Here is an 18,583-nt window from a genome sequence, read left to right as displayed (position 1 = left end):
TTATGAAATGAGATCAGTCAGTGGAAGGAGGGTGGGTGGTGCTTATGGCTGCTTCCAGTTCCACACTGACTGACACTTGCCCATGTGAGTCCGTGTCAAGCTTCTCGAGCTGGACTCACTGGCTTGATGTCAGCACACCTGCTGGAATGTTTGGATCCCTCTTTGGGGAAAGAAGTTTGAAGAGGATTTGCTATTTTAGATTTTGATTTTTAAGCTTTTTACAGAGAATGAGTAGATAACGAAGTTTTGGAGCGGTGTCTAGGACAACCGGGCGCGTCGACTTGACGCATTTACCGGACAGCAGTTGTCATCGCGTCGTTACGCGAATTACTCCTGCCTGAAACATGCTGCAGGATGGCAATGGAAAGAACCCGCAGGGATCGCCGAAAGCCGAAGCCGAGCACGACTCGCCGTCCGGTGACGCCGAACTGGTACCGCCGCCTCCACCGGCAGCAGCCGCAGCCGCTGCCGCCGCATCGGGCCCCGAGGACACGCTCTTCCCTTTGCCTGGAAACACCAAGCTGGACATCAAAAGACACGCAGTGACAAACGATTATAAAGTCTCCAGCCAGGTTCTGGGTTTGGGAATTAATGGGAAAGTTCTGGGGTGCTTCAACAAGAAGACCGGACAGAAATGCGCTCTTAAGGTAACGCTGACCTGCACGTGTTACAACAGCTGTGTCAGCAGATTCTCGTTTTTAAAACATTACGCAACTGTAATTGTGGTTGTATATCTTAAGAGTTGATTTCTAAGATGTTTTGTTTTTGTTTTTTGACCTGAACAATTCACAACCACTCATCACACTTTTTTTTAGGGGTGGGGCAACCCTGAAAACTTACCTACTTGCTGGTTTTGCGCCCTGGCCAAACCAAGACACGTATTTGATTTAATTAAATGTTGATGATTTCCATTTAGACAAAACTAGTGCTTTGTCGCCATTTTGTGGCATCCACAACCAATGACAAACTTATAGGTGGTGTTATCCAAGTTTTTTTTTCCCAAATTGTAATAGAATTCATAAAAAAAGAGACTGAATTGGTAAATATTCAGCAAGTTAGTAAGTTGCATTTATCTTGCCAGCTAATTTTCACCAGTCACCTTTGTTACCTGGTAATCACCTGCTAAAAGCTGGTTGGCTCTTGTGACTGAAGCCAGAGGGCAGCCATCTTGCGCTGCCTTTGTCACTGACAAATAATTTTACTATTATTATTATTATTAATGCATGTTTTGGCTGCATCGACCAATCACTGTATCATCTCAGTATTTTGAATCGTAAATTTAAATAAATTCAAATCAATCAAATTCAATCGTAAAATTTTATTTACATTTCACCGCCCGTTTTTTTTTTTTTTCTTGATAAACTTTGGTTTCATTTTGTTGTTCACAGTTTTAATAACGCAGACGGATCTGAGTAACTCTATAGTTGCACGATTCTTGATGGAGCTTATATCTTTTTCCGTTGTCTATGTTTTAATGAAGTGTCTGTGTGTAAACAGTCCTATGTTTATATTCTTAATTAGATTCTACTGATGCTGCAGAGGAAATTGTGTTCATGCTCTCAAAGACATGTGAAAGGGTGGGGGAAATGCACACTATCAAACCTCATATTATTTCCATACTCAGACTCAGCTATCATATGACACTTTTAGACTGACACTTTTATTCTTGGTGCACAACTCGGGCTTTGCCTGTAGGCATTTAGATTGAGAATTGTACAGTAATCCGTAGAGATTTAAATTGCTAGAGTAGACAGAGCAAACAAAGCATAGGATGCCGAAATTAGAAACAAAACAGATGGCCAAAGAGAATGTTGCTCTCAGAGAAACACATTGCGACACACATTCTCGAGTTGGTCGTTAATTCTTACTGCTATCTCTAAACTCAGGTCAAAGGTGAGAAGAGCAAACAATTGTCTAATCACTTGTATACTTGTCCTGGCTGTAAAATGAGTGAATCTCTGTTGATTGTGATTCAGACCGACTGTTGCCCAATCACCCAATTATCACTTCAGCCAATTTTGGTAACAATTGGGGCAGATAAAAAGCTAAAAGTCATGATAAGGACTTTATAACGTGGATGGAGGTGAGTGTAATTCACCATCTTGTGAGCTTTTTAATTAACTTATTCTTCCAGGAGCTAAACATAATGGATGTGTTTAATTTTAATCCACTTTGTAGAGGAGCTGGATGGATGCCATTCATTCAATTTAATTCACTTACAGTCGTCAGGATTTTATGTACCTGGATTTGTCTGACTGCAAGGAGTCGGGCCTGTGTAGCTCCACGTTTTTTTTTTTTTTAATATACTATATATGTATATTGGTGAGAGGTCCAGAGCTTCTATGTGAACCGCGGCTTCCAGGGAGACGAGAAGGGTTCAAAAGAAGTGTGATGAGGCTGTTAATTGGTTTTGATCCGAATTACGGGGAAGTCCGTGTATTCAGTCACCATCATGTCTCTTTTGTGCTCTTTCTGGTCATTTTGTATCTATTCTCTTTTATTGGTACGGTGCAGTGCAGGAAATGAGGATAGTAAAGCAATAAATGATCACACAACAGCAACATTTCTCATTAAAGTAATGTTTGGTGGACAGAATTGAGGGAGGGGAGTCACGCACATTTACAGACAAGCCACATTAAACTCCGTAGTTTTTTGGAATTGCTGTTGAGTGACCTGAGACTTCCAGCCATCACTTCCTCTTCCACACACTCACAGTGAGGAGCGGTTATTGAAATTCTCTGTGGAGTTCCCCTTAAATGTCCCCCATAACATCTACATTTCTCGAATCAACAAAAAGCAGTGTACTTAATAATCAGTGATTGTGTGCGCTGTGGGTGTGTTTTGCACTCATAGCCTAGTGTCCTCTAGTGGCTGGAAGAAACCTCTCCAAGTTTGCGTGTCTTTCTAACATGTACCGTGAGTCAGTCTTTCCCAGTCTGTGACCAGATAAGCCTTCTTGCGAATGTGAACATCAGGTCACCCCCTTGCTGTCATATCCCAAAATAGTCACTGGCTGCACATGTACGTCATGTCAGCACCCACCTGCTGTCTTAGTGTGTTTGTGTACGTACGACACGTTATAATTAGGTTCTTCTCTGAGGTTGAAGTCATACTTGCAGCACATTTTGAATTACTCTTTCCTTCTGTGTCTTCCAGATCCTCTATGACAACCCCAAAGCAAGGCGGGAGGTGGAGCTTCATTGGAGGGTGTCCAGCGGGCCGCATATTGTCCGAATCATAAACCTGTATGAGAACATGTATCATGGAAAGAAGTGCCTGCTCATCATCATGGAATGGTACGCGCTTGCTCATTAGCTTGCGGTCGAGTATCAGTTGAAGTCTAAATGTTTGAAATGCCATTACTAATTTTCTTTGCATTGTTAGAATTGTTTGCTATCTTGGAGATCCATCTCCAAAAAGGAATACAATATCAAGAATTAGAAACCACGTAAACATGATTTCAAATGACATTTTTAAAATTGTCCTGGGGGAAATTCCTTTTGTATTGGTGACTATTCATAAAGTGGGTTAGGGTTAGGGTTAGGGTTAGGGTTAGGGTTAGGATTAGGGTTAGGATTAGGGTTAGGATTAGGGTTAGGGTGGTTAGACCTGGTTAGTCTAGCTGGTTCATTTTTTTTTTTTAATTGAACTTTTAAGTGCCTAGGAAAAAAGACACATAGTGGTGTGTGGTTTCCTGCAAAAAACTGCTGCAGTCAGCAGTTTTACTTGAGAATGCTCCGATATTTAGGACGCTTTTTGAAAATATGTCCCCGCGATTGAAAAGTGCGTCAGGAGAAAATGTTTGATTGACGTCTTTACTTACAAATAGCCCCCCACGCACAAGCAAATGTGAACTGAAACTGATCTCGTCACATTATTTGATACGGGGCCAGGATTTTATTTATTGGCGAGTGCTGGCACAACAGTGTTTATCTCCTACTGTTTGTAGTAACCATGCACATGTCAGCGAGCTCACGCGGCTGTAAGCTGCTTCCTGTGACAGTGGAGGTCAGCGGAAGGCGACATTTAGTTCTGTCATTCGAGCATAAAAAGCGCATTCATTCCTCTCTATTTGTCTCTGTGTTGATTAACTACAGATTGAGTACACATCACAAAGGATTGGTGTTTTTTATTCATCCGATTTTGTGTGTGTGTGTGTGTGTGTGTGTGTGTGTGTGTGTGTGTGTGTGTGTGTGTGTGTGTGTGTGTGTGTGTGTTTCCATTTGTGTGCTCACGCAGTATGGAGGGTGGAGAGCTGTTCAGTCGCATCCAAGCTCGAGGAGACCAGGCTTTCACAGAGAAAGGTGAGAACTTTTTGCAGAATGCCATAAACGGTCTCCTCAAAAGCTGTTTCATTCACTTTGAACAAATAAACAACTTTCTAAATTGACAACTTTTTAACTTTTGAGTTTTCAAATAGCACTAGCCGCAGCTTGAGTGATTGTAGAGAATATACGCTCTGGCGCGAATATACTTTATTGGTGGCTTAGCTCGCCACTGTGAGGTTATCAAACCGGATGTTCTTAGAGGGAAGTGGCCGTTGAGCTTCGAGTGTCACCGAGAATCAGCAGCAGCAGGTTGCAACAGAGATTCAGCCAGACTGCACGAGTCATAGAAAAATGTGTCCTTTCATTCATGGCTCAAACGGCTGGTGTGAAAATGTTGCCATTCAGTGCAAACAGAACAGATCCTTTTGAAAATATTCAACAGTTGGACATTCAAAAGTTAAGAGATGGTCAAATTAAATTCTTTGATTGAGTTCCTGGTTTGAGACTGTGTCTTTTAACCTCCTTCATCCCAGAGGCATCTGAGATCATGAGAGATATCGGCACGGCCATTGAGTTCCTGCACAGCATTAATATTGCGCACAGAGATATCAAGGTTTGAACCACAATCAGCTTCGGGTTTCCAAAAAAAAAAAAACGTAATTAACTTCATTTGACTGGATGTCTGTTTCAATAGCCTGAGAATCTACTGTACACATCAAAGAACAAGAATGGAGTTCTCAAATTAACGGATTTTGGTTTTGCAAAGGAGACCACGCAACACAACCCTCTCCAGACGCCCTGCTACACGCCGTACTACGTGGGTTAGTTCACTTCCTGCCCTACCAAATGGATTGACCTTGAAGTTCATGTCACACTTAAATTGCATTTGTTTTTGTCCTCCCATTTCTTTGGTATGGTTCATGTGGTCGCGGATAAGCACCTGAGGTTTTAGGTCCGGAAAAATATGACAAGTCATGTGACATGTGGTCTCTGGGCGTTATCATGTACATCCTGTGAGTAGCTCATTTTTGTCACTGAAGTCATCCAGAAGAAAAAGTGTCGGCATAATCCGCTCTCATGTTCTTCCCCAGGTTGTGCGGCTTCCCTCCGTTTTATTCCAACACGGGTCAAGCCATTTCTCCAGGGATGAAGAAGCGAATCAGGATGGGTCAATATGAATTTCCTAACCCGGAGTGGGCTGATGTGTCACAGGAAGGTGAGTTCATTAAGTATTCGTAAATCTTCTGCTGGATTTAAGCGGGTAAGAGAAGATACAATATCACACTTGATGATCTCTACTATTAAATAAAAGTGGAATTTTCCGCATTATGACCTTTGAAAAAATATCCGATGTGTGTTTGGGCCACTTGCGATCACCTAAGTGAAGGTTTATGTCGTTTTGACTCTCACAGGCAAACATTTGATTCACCAGTTGCTGAAAACTGACCCCAACGAGAGAATGAGCATCAGTCAGTTTATGGAACACCCCTGGATTAGTGTAAGTTTTTGACACAGGAGCCCACTTCCTATTAATGTTGCTCTCCACATCTGCAGCCATGTGTTTATGCTCTGCAGCAATCCACGGTGGTCCCCTCCACGCCGCTCCACACCACCCGAGTATTGACAGAAGACAGAGAGATGTGGGAAGACGTGAAGGTTTGTAACTTAACAACACTGACCTCTTCTGGCCGTTGTGCGGCATTACAGGGAAAATCAACTTTTTTGATAAGACTTTCAGATGCAATTGTTTCCCCAAATCTGCAGCGTTCCAAAATAAGAATCAAATTGTCAAAACAAAACATACTTAAACATTAGCTCGTTTTTGCTGACAACAATAAATATACAGTTTAAAAAACACGAAACTAGACCTTTCTGGCCTGCTAGCGTACCAATATATGAATATATATATAATTTATATATTGTATATTATTAACTTATTGTATACCTCAGGAAGACGAAAAGTCTCCACCAAGGTCCTGTGATAGGTTTCAATAAAATAATGCAGTCAACCTCATGTCATTCCGTTTTCGTTCACTAGAGGAAGCAATGACTAAAGGCTTGAACTAAATACTTAAGTTTATCACAAACAAAGACACACGTTTGTTGCTGTAGCTTTATTTCTCCAGCACCATATGAGGAAATTGTTTATTCAGAACGTTCAATGGATGCAATCGTGCGTGACTGAATCTTCCCAACAGCTGAAATCTGATGTAACGAGAACACCAAACACAATCGCCTTCAACGATAGACACACAATAGCGTACTGTTCTGCAATAGTACTGTGTAAGTTGTGTAAACATTTCCTTTCTCAACCACTTCTCCAAAAAAAATGTTACTTCAGTTGACCAGTTTGCAACATGATAAAATCAATGAATTGAATTTGGAATGCTGTTCCTGGCATCATTTAGCCGATTCTTTCGTTTCCTGATACAAAACAAGTTTTTTCTTCTCATTTTGTTGATGTGAATGCACTGAGTCAACAGAATCTATCTGCTGTATCACAGGAGGAAATGACCAGCGCTTTGGCGACCATGCGTGTCGACTACGACCAGGTGAAGATCAAGGACCTGGATACGTCCAGCAACCCTCTCCTCGTCAAGAGACGCAAGAAAGCTGCCGCAGGGGCAAAGGGCGGCGCCACTGTCTGCCAAAGTCAATGAGGGGTGGCAGCTCAGTCTCACAATGAGGTCCAAAGACTTCCTTGTCACTCTTTGTAATCGAGCCGTGAAGAGATTTACGTAAAGAGACGACAAAATTATTAAGACAGCAGAAAATAAATAGGCCTGACTGTACCTTTTCCTGCCAATGTGTTTGTTAAAATATTTAATGACATTTTAGATCCTGTCTCTTTGTCACTGTGCAAGTACTGTAATGTTTTCTAGTTAAGGTCTCATTTTTGACCATGCACTAATAATCGGTGAGCATGGCTCCCATACAGGGGAGCCTCTAAAGTTGAGCAATTTGGGGTGCTCAACATTTCCTGGAAATGTTTTTTATTTTTAAAAATCAGCAATGATTGACTCCACAATTCATATGCTTTTTTTTTTTCTTTTTTTTAATTTGTGTTATAGGTGAATAGTGTCATTTCAACCAGAAATGAAATTGCACCTATCATTATCTTATCCTTGTTAGAGAGGTAGGCTGCACCCTGGACTGCTCACTTATATACTTTATTTTAGTATTCAGTTAAACATCTTAAAATGTTAATCAAAACATTGCCTGTACAGTTATGAGACTTTGTGTTGGTGAAAATTTGATTGTGAAATTAAAATGAATTCACCATGCTTATGTTTTTTTTGCAGCATCTCATAACAAATTGTTTTTGACCTCGGAGGTTCCACTTTGATGCATTATCAAACTTACTGCAGACAAAATGTGAAACTTGAGTACTCTTGTGCTGTGTTGTTTGCATTCACATGCTTTTGTCACGGAGTTTAGAGCGAAGTCTGACCCGTATGTCCTTTTCCCGAACTCTGACTATTTTTCAGAAAAACAATAAAATGGTCAAACGTGAGCTTTGGGAGGCTTGTGTGTTTCCTGTAAATATGACGCCAGCACGCTTTACAAAAGTCCGGTGTGGTTTGGTTGTGCGACATGGCTGAGTTGTGACACTGTTGAGAAAGAGTTTTTGTGTGTGTTAATGAGTGTCAGGGCTTCAGGTAAATAGAGGTTCAGGTCACATATCAAGATGGCAGCAGGAGCGTGTATCTTACAAAGCACTACGTAGCCTGTGCATCTTGTTTTTGTTGCTATGCAGTTGCTATGGTGTTTTTGACCTGGTTTACTCTCCTGACTTGCAGGCACCAAAGCTTTAAGTCCCATTCATTGTGAATCAAGATGCCTCTATCTAGCCTTAATAGGAGTTGTGTTGCTAATGGTCTCCCCCTCCCACTTCTTGCCCCGCAGTCCTTGTTGCATCCTTGAGAGGTTAATGTCCTAAAAGTGTGATTGACGTGGAGTTGCACCGTCATGATTGTGTGCTGCTATTTGTATAGTCAGAATTTACAAAGCGGCTTTCTTGCTCTAGATTATGCAGCGAAGAATGTATACTTGGAATGAAGCCATGTGACTTGAAGAAAAGGTCAACATAATCATGCTTATGTTGTTCTTTGAGTACCTTTCCCCAATTCTCATCACATGCTCCTCTGTGGTATTTAGGGGAAGGGTTGGGAGTAACCTGAGCATTTAAACTACCTCGACATCACCGGTGTAAATACGGGATGGTGGCCACTGTTAGATGCGGCCCAAATAGAGCATGACCCCTCAGCTGTTGTTTGCCGCTCTTGAGTCTTTGTCACAGAGACAAGACCGACATGTCACTGCAGGACTGTCGTGTTTATGTGTGGAATTCTACAGAGTGTTGCGAATAATTTATTTTGTCACCGGAGTGCATCATTGTTTTTCCCCACTATTACTCAGATGTTTTGTGAGGACCAGACCGGCTGGTCATGACAACATACTGAAAGAACACATCCTTCACACATATGTGGCTTGTAATATTCCACTGAACTCCCAAGGGTCGTCATGGTGACCTATGGTGATCGGACAGATGGACGGACAGACGGCTGCCAACCCATTTAAATAAACTATGCAAGATTCAGAAACAGGTACCATTCAGTCACAATGTCAGGTTTAGAAAGTTTTACCCTCTTTAAACAAGGAATAATATATTCTTGTGTTTCTGCTGGTGATTTTTTGGAACGAGTCAGAGAAGCTTGACAGATTTATGACTGAGTCATCCATAGTATGGCAACAATGCACGAACATGAAACTATTTAACTGGCTTCCTGGTGGCGCTGCCATTTGGTAAGAATGAGAATGTTAAAAAAAAGTGTCTTGTCTTTGACTGCGATAAGCCACAATGAGACTGGTCTGACTGGTGTGTGTTTGTGTGGGTGTGTGGAGTTGTGTGCGGGGCAAGATGTCTGAAGAATGGCTGTCATGCAAATTGGAGTGAAGGATATTACGTGCGATGTGAGAGGAGGGCAGTGGGACATGTTGGCCTTTCCAGAAGAATGTGTTTAGGTCAAGTACCAGTGGACCCCTGACTGTGTCAATTCTCTGGTATAAGGTTAGCGCTGTGTATTTTCTCCACTAGCTACTCTGATTTGTCCTTTCCTTGATATGCCAAATGGACATTCTGGAAGTTGATTTATGAGACAGAGGTGGGAGTTTGCCACAAGCGAATCGTCAGTGACGTTCTTTCAAGTTCATGACCGTGACATGTGACGATGGTTATCCAAAATAGATGAGCCTGTTTCAGTTTTGACCTTAATTGAATCATCTGATATCAAACTGAATGCTTGATTTTTCTGATTGCTTACAAACATTTGCCTCGATACAAATGAATGGAAAAGATTAGATCCATGCACTACTTTGCTCTTTGTCCTCGGGAGTAAGAAAACGTGTCACCGATGAGGAAAAACTGCACTGAAGTTGAGAACTGATAAGTAACAATACTCTGATTGTGTGTGAGTGTATATTACATGGTTTTCTGCAGTGTACATACGGGAGCTATATTTAAGTGTAGGTAACTTTCATGGCAACTTGTCAGCCCTAGTGGGGACACTTCCTTGGAGCCTGTGGGAGGGTGTGTGTGTGTATTGTGCACGTATGCATGAGTGTACTGTGGGAGGGTGCAAAGGGGGGCAGGTACTTCTACCTAATTCCGTCCGGTTTTGTAGGAAGCTTCTGGCTTTACACACTCGATGAGTGTGTAACAGTGTGTATATGTGTGTGAGCGTGTGTTGCCAGTAATAAGCATCCGTGCAGCGCTTGGCTCGGGACTCCATCCGTAGACTGACAGTCCATGATGAGAGGCTGCTCCGGCCGATCCAAGCCACCACAGAACCAAAGCAGAGCGGGTAAGAAGGATTCCGCTTCTCGTTTATTGTCGTGGGCTGTAATGTTGCGTCTTAGCGTGGGAGCAGAGGCGCGTGAAGGAGACGTAAACAGGAGTGGACGTGTTGTCTCTGGGCTGGCGCTGTCATCGAGACCTTTACCCTACATAACAACAACAATCTCCCAACGCTGCCTTTCGCGTTGCGCACGCACTGTTTTCCGAAATGCTTTTCTATTTGAACACAAACAGTTGACAATACGTGGAGTTGTGGTTGAAATGCAACTCGATTGCTTATTTTGATGTTCGCCTTGCTGATGCAGAGCTTCTCGCTCATTCTGGTGGCTCGTTGTTGCGTAGCTTTACAGCATCGTACTGTACATGTAGCCTTCTGTGTAACATAACGTGCATGTTTGAAGTGAAGTGGGGATGGATGCATGGTTTTTTTTTTTTTTATTACCAGTAAAGACTGGAGACACTGGTTTGGTTCCGTTCATTGAGTCAGTCAGTACAGCTTGGGCTAAAAGCTGTTAGCCGCTGGAAGGAGGGGGTAGCCCTATAAATGGAACCCCGATTTACGACTGCGGAGTTGCGCTCAAACAGCGGAAGCTAATCTAAATGTGTACTTTCGGACCTGACATACAATAAACTGTGCCAATGCAATAGGAAAGTAGGACAGGTTGTGTATGAAAAACAATTGAAACCCGTAACTGAGCGTGCTGCTTGACTTATTTGTCGCGCAGGGAAGCATTCTTGCACCGCTGCGCAAACTAGTTCATTGCGCGCCGTCACAACTATTAGTTATACTTAATTCGTATTATATTCAATGGTTAACAATGTGTTGCTTGAATGTAGGAATTCTATTTTGTAAATTGTATATAGTATTGCTATTTTCCCCCCAATAAAAACAGTATGCCTCCTTTATATATACGGAATATATACAGTATATAGTAAGCTATATAAATTATCTGCTAAGATGGGCAAAAGTGGCGTGCTGACACACATTTTAGTTAATTGAAAGCACGTCATATGTAGGTCACATACCCTGTTGCTCCGCCGTTTCAAGTTTAATATAATCAGGCAATTAAAAGCATATGAGCAAAGTGAGCTGTTGCAATCAAAAGAGGCGCTTGTTATCAACACCACTGTAAAAACAATAACACTTTATTGTCACTGTAAAGATACAGTAGGGTATTTAAAACAAAGTGAAAAATGGGAAATACTTAATGTAAATAATGAATGTGGCTTGTTTTAATAGCTTGTCGACTTGCATTGTGTCATACAGAAAGGCAGACAAATCAAAATAGTGATGGGACTTTGGCCAGAGTTATTTCTGGGTAATTGATTCACTGACAATGTTAATGATATAGTTGGCACCAACATGGGTAGAGTAAAAAGAATAGTGTTGACAGAATTATAGTATGTAATTTAATATTTTGTCAAGTTTTTGAAATATTTATTATAATATGCGTTATATGCGTGTCACGGCTGTATCTTCACCCCCGTTCAATACCGTTTTTTTTGTGATATACTGTCAAAGCATGAGATTACAATTTTTTTTTAAATTTGTTTATTTCCGCAAGTACATTTCTTTTTATTCGAGTGGTCGTCATCCTCCGTCTGGCTATGACGTGATTACGGTAAAACAGCAAAAAATATGGCTGCGCGTGCATTGTGGTCATTACAACTACGAGGCGACAATGCACGTGACGTAACATAGCGCGATCGAGTGAGAGGCTGAGAAGGAGACTGGAGGGAGGCTGCATCCTCGTTGACTACCACCATGAAACCCCGGTCACCTTCGGAGCAGCATCACGGGAAAAGACCCCGTGTCCCTCCTGCAGCAGCCTCCACGTCGCCGCAAGACGCAATGGAGGACGCTCCTCTGCCGAATCCGCGAGAACTAACCCAGAACCCCCTGAAAAAAATTTGGATGCCGTGTAAAAATGGCCTTCCCGAGAGTCACATTTCTCAAAGGAAGGGTGCGTATCTTGACGGCGTCGCTCTGACGTGTTGTTATTCTTCCTCTCTTGAAGAATGCAACTCGTTTGCAGAAACTGTTTGCTTTTCTCGCTATGCTCTAAACCAGTCGAGCCTGCTTTGAATCCCGTGATGTGCTGCTAGCTTAAACCGTTAGCTGCTAATGCGGTCCTCCAGCGCCTCACGTCACACTTCAGAGTGGCCGAGCAGAAAGGAGACGTGACGTCACGGACCCGACTGTTGAGAAACACAATACTACATTTTGTATGCAGCGTGTGATTGTGTGTGATGCGAGTGACAGTTGCCTCGGTTAACGCCGTGCCAAGCAAGCCACGAGATGCTTATCCGCGATAAGACGTGCACGGTGATCCTCGGTTTACGACGGAGATACGAGCTACGCGTCGCAACGCCTTTGAACAATCTAACCATGTTGTGCATTGTACATATAAACTAGCTTGATCTTCTGCTAGCGTTGAAGCAATTCAATGATGGCAGACTTCAAAACTGAGATGGCATTCAGCTGCTCTGCCCTCTGACCCAGTCATCTGTGCAAACACTGACCCAGTTAAGCAACGAATTGTTCTTGATGTGCTCACTTTTTGGATGATAAAAGTGCTGTGTTGTTTCACAACGCTTGGCGCCATTCTTCACACTGTTGAGATGATCCAATGTAAATTAAGCATAGTTCTTTACCACTGCTATTTGTCTTCCTTTGCAGTCTGCATGACAAACTGTCCTACCCTGATTGTGACGGTGGGCCTTCCTGCTAGAGGGAAGACCTACATCTCCAAGAAGCTCACCCGCTATCTCAACTGGATAGGGGTTCCCACAAGAGGTACACTTTTTTTTTGCAAAATGTTACTGAAGGCAGACTTCCTTAAAGGATCATTGGGAGCGATGCTAAATTGGATTATCATCAATCATCTTCTCCAGAGTTCAATGTAGGACAGTACAGGAGAGAGTGTGTGAAGATCTACAAGTCCTTTGAGTTCTTCCGTCCAGACAATGAAGAAGGGTTAAAGATCAGAAGGTAAGAGTTTCTAATTGTTCTCAAACACTTTGAAGTCTTCCATGCGTGCCAATAGACTTACGTGTAGACTTTGCAGGCAATGTGCTTCGGCAGCTTTAAATGATGTGCGAGAGTACCTCACAGAAGAAGGAGGCCAAGTTGCGGTATGTCAGGTTCGGCGATTGCATGCTGCTGTGTGCGCCGTAACCTTCATGGTTGGTTCTCTTTTTGTGGATCCGCAGGTTTTTGATGCAACAAACACCACCAGGGAAAGAAGGGAAACCATCATTGAGTTTGCAGAGCAGAATGGCTTCAAGGTCAAATAGAATAAGGCTGTTTTAATAACAATGTTTGCATGCTCAGTAAATAGACAAGCTTTTCAAATACATGCTGCTCCATCTAGCAAAGGATAAAGTTGCGTGCGTGCTTTTATCTTCAGGTGTTCTTTGTGGAGTCCGTGTGTGAAGACCCAGATGTAATCCAGGAGAACATTGTGGTGAGCATGTAGATTTGTAATTCTGATGACATCAGGACCATCAGTTGTTCATTATTTTTTTGTGTGTTTAGCAAGTGAAGCTGGGCAGCCCCGACTACACTAACTGCAACACCGAGGAGGCGGTTGAAGACTTTATGAAGAGGATTAAGTGTTATGAAAATTCTTATGAGACATTAGATGAGGTCTTGGACAGGTACTACCTGTTTTTTTTTATTCTTCTTTCAAATTTGCAAATAGACACAACAGTGTGCTGTCACCTTGTGGCGTAAAACAGAATCGCTCCCCAAATAAATACAATTCTCAATGCTCTCCATTTAGAGAACTCTCCTACATCAAAATCATGGATGTGGGTCAGCGATATTTGGTCAACCGGGTGTTAGATCACATCCAGAGTCGAATCGTCTACTACCTCATGAACATCCACATTACACCTCGCTCCATCTACCTGTGTCGTCATGGAGAGAGTGAGCTCAATGTCAAGGGTTGCATCGGAGGCGACTCGGGCCTCACGCCCAGAGGCAAAGAGGTACGCAAGATGCGGTCGCCAAATTGTGGCGTCGGTATGCATGATCGGTGAAGGATAAGTCTGCCACCGTCCTACACACACGTGTCAGCTTTGTTCTCCTCTTTGCAGTTTGCCAAGAAGCTAGGCCAGTTCATTGAGGCTCAGGGCATCAGTGATCTGAAGGTGTGGACCAGTCAAATGAAGAGAACCATCCAGACTGCAGAAGCTCTCAGCGTGCCCTACGAACAGTGGAAGGTCCTCAACGAGATTGACGCTGTGAGTCTTTGAGCGCCAGCTCAAGTGATTCTCTTCCATCCTTTCCTGCTCCCATCAAAGTGTTAAAGAGTGTGTGTCTCCCACTTCAGGGTGTGTGTGAGGAGATGATGTATGAGGAGATTCAAGATAATTACCCTCTGGAGTTTGCACTGCGAGACCAGGACAAGTACCGCTACCGCTACCCTAAGGGAGAGGTCAGTCACGTCATGATCATTGACAAACATGGATGTAGACGTGAAGTGAAACTGAACTTCATGCGCTCCATCGGTATCCAGAGTGGTGGTAGACATTTACAACCAACTTTGTATTCTTATAATAAATAGTCTTATGAGGACTTGGTGCAGCGCCTGGAGCCGGTCATCATGGAGCTGGAGAGGCAGGAGAACGTGCTGGTCATCTGTCACCAGGCCGTCATGCGCTGCCTATTGGCTTACTTCCTGGACAAGACGGCAGGTGAGTTTGGGAAACGGGACCGCCCGATGGCGTCACTGTTAAGAGCTGAGAATAAATATGTTCTTTAAAAAAAGAAAAAGAAAAATTTGTCAAGGTGTTCCAATTGTGTTTGTATCTCCATCCACACAGAGGAGCTGCCCTACCTGAAGTGCCCGCTGCACACCGTGTTGAAGCTCACGCCAGTGGCCTACGGTAAGACGCCTTTGTTGCTTCAAGTGTGCACAATGTGGAACCGTGACCAGCACTGGTCTGACACTGCCATCCTTCTGCCATCAGGCTGCAAAGTGGAGTCCATCGGCCTCAACGTCGAAGCTGTCACCACGCACAGAGAGAAACCAGAGGTGAGCACAATCTCTCATTTGCATGCGCACACACATCAGCGGACCCACATGAAGTGCTGAGACCAGACAGAACCGGATTGTTTCGGTGGCTTCAGGCACTGAACGTTGTGCTGCAACATGATTAGTTTTCAACACTGAACCAAAACTCCCCCTCTTAGTATTTACACATGCGTCACAATACAAACAATGAATACAAAATTGTCCGTCTTAAGAGCAAACAAAGCCGGTGTGAAAAACATGACTTCCAAAAAAAAAATTACAACCTGACCTAATGAAATTTGATAGCAGTATGTGAACATGAGAAATTGGACTATTTAAAATTGCACAATAAACCCCTAAATACAACGTCGGTCCTCTTTATAGCTTAAAAAGGAAAGAAAGGGAGTCGGACCCTAATGGCACCCCGCTGATAAAAATATTTCTCGAATAAGGTGATGTCATGCCTCGCTAAACTGACAACTGTAACAGTTTGAACTGTTATGGCAAATATCTATCATCCTGATGTTTGCCCACGTTGTTTTGATCCCTCCCCGTTTGTGTGTGCTTTTCCCCCCTCGTGGAACAGAACGTAGAAGTGTCACGGATGTCACAGGAGGCTCTGCTAACAGTGCCAGCTCACCAATGAGGCACTGCCTGCCCCCCCAACCCCCTTTTGGCCTCCTTTAGGCCTCATTGCACACTTCACTGTAACTCTTCCGCTGCACACTGCACCTGCCAACCTCTTTGCTCTCCAACTTTTTCTGATCCTATTCCCGTCCAACGTCGTCTGCGCTTCCTGCACTCGTGTGTCCATTAGTGGTAGCTGACTGGAATCCAGTTAATTCTCGATTATTTGGAATAATATGATACGGACCTCGTGTCGTGTGCATTCTCCTTTTTTTGGAGAGCAAATAATTGTAGTGGACACGAGGCTCCGAAATGTGAAGTAACAAGACTAATACGTCGTCCGATGAAGTTTTTGTGTGCTTTGTTTTCCCTCATGAGTGAACTGATGTAACAGTGCTGATTTTTTTTTATTTTTTACACGTACTTTTTGCAATATTGCACAATTTTTGTTTCTTATCAAAATGTGTAGGATGTCTCATCTCATTCGTACTCAACAAAAAAAATCCTGAAAGTCGGAACTACAGTATGTTAACAGATTATTTGACAATGTGACTCCAATGAAGAAGCGGTTTCTGTTAATTGTTTTGAAATAAACTTTCACTCAACATTACTCCAAGTCCACTCTCGTCAATCATTTCTCGACACTACATTTGTTGACACAATATGGTTTTACAGATATTACATTAATTCCATCATTAATATGCAAATGTAAAATAAAGTGCTGCCAACCTGAATTGAATACTCAACATTTTAATACTGTCAAATTTTAAGACGGAAAAATTCCCAAGTGGACAAAATCATTCAAGCCACTGAAGTAGAACCTGAAACGCTTTAATGCAAACAACATCCAACAAGATCCTCTCAATTCCAACCGACATGTCCATAAGAGCTCTGACATTGATGCATTGCTCTTTCCAGAACGTGAACGTCCATCGAACAACAGAGGACGCCCTGCAGACTGTCCCCGCTCACTTCTGACGCCAATGTGTGCGGCCCTCCGGCGAGCCTCGTGTTTCCTGCAAGGTGCCCCGTCGTTGCTTTTCCCGTGTCATGCACTTCCTGTTGACGCGGGTGACTGCCAGGCTGAAGTGCCTCCTCCGATGCAAAAGCACACCTCTGTAGCTCTAAGGTACCATTTGAAGGAGTTCATCTCATTTGACGTTTTGCACTGTCCTCACAATTTGCTCCAGCGTGGTATCCGTGTGTCCTTAAGATTGTACTTTTGTGCAGTAGAGTTTATTAAGTATTCTATTTTTTTTTAATTATCACTATGGGTTCCATCCATCCAAAGATCAATTTGCTTTATATTTGAATCACTTAAATGTGCAATCTTTGTTTTTTGTGATAATGTCCTCAATGTCTCATATGCTATTTGAAGGTTCCTAACCAAGTGTACCTGGTATTATAAAATATTTTAGGTATATGAAGTGCTTATTCACTGTAAAGAAATGACCTCGGTCGTTTCCACTAACTTGGCTTTTATGTCTCACCTCAAGCAGATGTACTGCCTTTGTAGTAGCGAGTGAATTCTGATTCTGTGAAGTGTTTGTGAGCGCGTGTGTGGAAAAAAAATAGAGATCATGTCAGGTCGTGGCGGTGACTTTGTTGAAATACAATAAAGATGTTATTTTTACACAATGACCAATGTTACCCATACTTCTCAACCCATTACTGTAATTTCAGCCACTCCCCTTGAATTGTATCATTTCACTTCATAGCACGACTAATATTTATTCGTATGGGGCGTTGGGACCAGACGGCTGTTTCCGCATCATAAATCCTTCAGTTTTTATCTGTGCTAGTGTATTTCCACAGGCAATTCCACAAAGCTTTTTAATACTTAAGGTTTAAGACTTAATTGACTTGGTTTTCTCCTGTGCTTTGTTCATCATGGCCACAAGAGGGCCCCTGTCACTGTCATTAGTGAACCGATACATTTGATTTAGCTGTTTCCGACATTGGAGGAACAAAGGCTGCATGCACATATTACATTTAAATTAATATTTTTGAAATTGATTGAATACCTGAATAATACATTTTTAAAATCTATATGCATTTTTTTTTTAAATTGACAAGTATTTAGTATTTTATTTATGTATAATTTAATAAATTATTGCAACAAATTAATTTACAAAATAATTTCAATGAACCTACTTTGCTAAGAACAAGAACAGAACCCAGCAGTTATTTATTCCATTGATCAAGTTTATCTGTCTAGTGGTCAAAATTAGTTTGCAGGGACAGAGTTCACTAGGTCAAAAAAAATCTGCTGCTAAAGCACGAGATCCGAACTACTATGTACTCTAGGTGTGCCTTGGTTACACGTGCAAACACAACCATCTTATGTTGACTGACGGAAAACACCCTTTGCATACATACAGTAGCAGTCAAGTCGGTTTCACATTCAGTTCAGTCAGAAATGCAGCTCAACCAGGCAATGTTGTTTGCTATTCATAAAACTGTGATAGAGGTGGTAAAAACAAGTTTAACTGGTTTCCGTTAAACTCGATGGTGGTGCGGCGACCAAATCAAGACATCTGGCGTTTCCTTTTAAACCGCAGACAGCATTTTAAGTTTTACTACGTTAAGGCAATTCCGAAAGACTATTGTCCTGTCCGTCATTAAAGTAATGAAAGCGCCAAATATGTGCAGCTTCTGGAGCCCAGTCCATGTTTTATTGCTGGAATAGTTGCCAGGTCTGCAAACGTGACTGTAAGCAATAAAAACGTACGCATCCTGCGCATAATTCACTCCTGGATAGTAATGCCACATTTTGCGACACTTACAATAGTGGAAATATCTCCGAAAAA

The 18,583-nt window shown here is 42.4% G+C and overlaps 2 protein-coding genes across 5 annotated transcripts; both read left to right on the top strand.

The window, feature by feature from the left end:
• Positions 1-22: 22 nt before the first annotated feature.
• Positions 23-7,766, top strand: mapkapk3 (MAPK activated protein kinase 3). Its single transcript, XM_085923888.1, has 10 exons — positions 23-647; positions 3,157-3,296; positions 4,240-4,304; positions 4,802-4,881; positions 4,963-5,089; positions 5,206-5,281; positions 5,360-5,484; positions 5,681-5,766; positions 5,844-5,924; positions 6,773-7,766. The coding sequence occupies exons 1-10, from the start codon at positions 345-347 to the stop codon at positions 6,926-6,928; spliced, it is 1,239 nt and encodes a 412-aa protein (XP_085780014.1). The 5' UTR covers positions 23-344; the 3' UTR covers positions 6,929-7,766.
• Positions 7,767-9,182: 1,416 nt separating this feature from the next.
• On the top strand, positions 9,183-17,411 carry pfkfb4a (6-phosphofructo-2-kinase/fructose-2,6-biphosphatase 4a). 4 transcript variants are annotated; one of them, XM_085924257.1, is made up of 14 exons: positions 9,183-10,132; positions 12,806-12,922; positions 13,021-13,117; positions 13,194-13,260; positions 13,339-13,413; positions 13,536-13,592; positions 13,664-13,785; positions 13,911-14,118; positions 14,227-14,373; positions 14,463-14,567; positions 14,697-14,826; positions 14,956-15,018; positions 15,103-15,167; positions 16,692-17,411. In XM_085924257.1, exons 1-14 carry the CDS (start codon positions 10,078-10,080, stop codon positions 16,749-16,751), a joined length of 1,368 nt encoding a protein of 455 aa, XP_085780383.1. In that variant the 5' UTR covers positions 9,183-10,077; the 3' UTR covers positions 16,752-17,411. The 4 variants fall into 4 exon arrangements, with proteins under 4 accessions (XP_085780383.1, XP_085780382.1, XP_085780381.1 ...); XM_085924256.1 differs by lacking the exon at positions 16,692-17,411 and adding an exon at positions 15,733-16,383 and having other exon boundaries at positions 9,186-10,132; XM_085924255.1 differs by lacking the exon at positions 9,183-10,132 and adding an exon at positions 11,788-12,089.
• Positions 17,412-18,583: the final 1,172 nt, after the last annotated feature.

Source organism: Syngnathus leptorhynchus, chromosome 11, assembly GCF_054491065.1.
Source record: "Syngnathus leptorhynchus isolate UIUO chromosome 11, UIUO_Slep, whole genome shotgun sequence".
NCBI lineage: Eukaryota > Metazoa > Chordata > Actinopteri > Syngnathiformes > Syngnathidae > Syngnathus > Syngnathus leptorhynchus.
Note: the sequence above shows the minus strand (reverse complement) of the source record. Positions and strands in the feature narration are given on the sequence as shown.

Coding starts and splice junctions, on each gene's coding strand:
- mapkapk3 (XM_085923888.1), top strand. CDS start 345: ATGCTGCAGGATGGCAATGGAAAGAACCCGCAGGGATCGCCGAAAGCC. Junction 5,282..5,359: donor GGCGTTATCATGTACATCCT/GTGAGTAGCTCA, acceptor GTTCTTCCCCAG/GTTGTGCGGCTTCCCTCCGT. Junction 5,485..5,680: donor GGCTGATGTGTCACAGGAAG/GTGAGTTCATTA, acceptor TGACTCTCACAG/GCAAACATTTGATTCACCAG.
- pfkfb4a (XM_085924255.1), top strand. CDS start 11,891: ATGAAACCCCGGTCACCTTCGGAGCAGCATCACGGGAAAAGACCCCGT. Junction 12,923..13,020: donor GATAGGGGTTCCCACAAGAG/GTACACTTTTTT, acceptor CATCTTCTCCAG/AGTTCAATGTAGGACAGTAC. Junction 15,019..15,102: donor GCTCACGCCAGTGGCCTACG/GTAAGACGCCTT, acceptor TTCTGCCATCAG/GCTGCAAAGTGGAGTCCATC.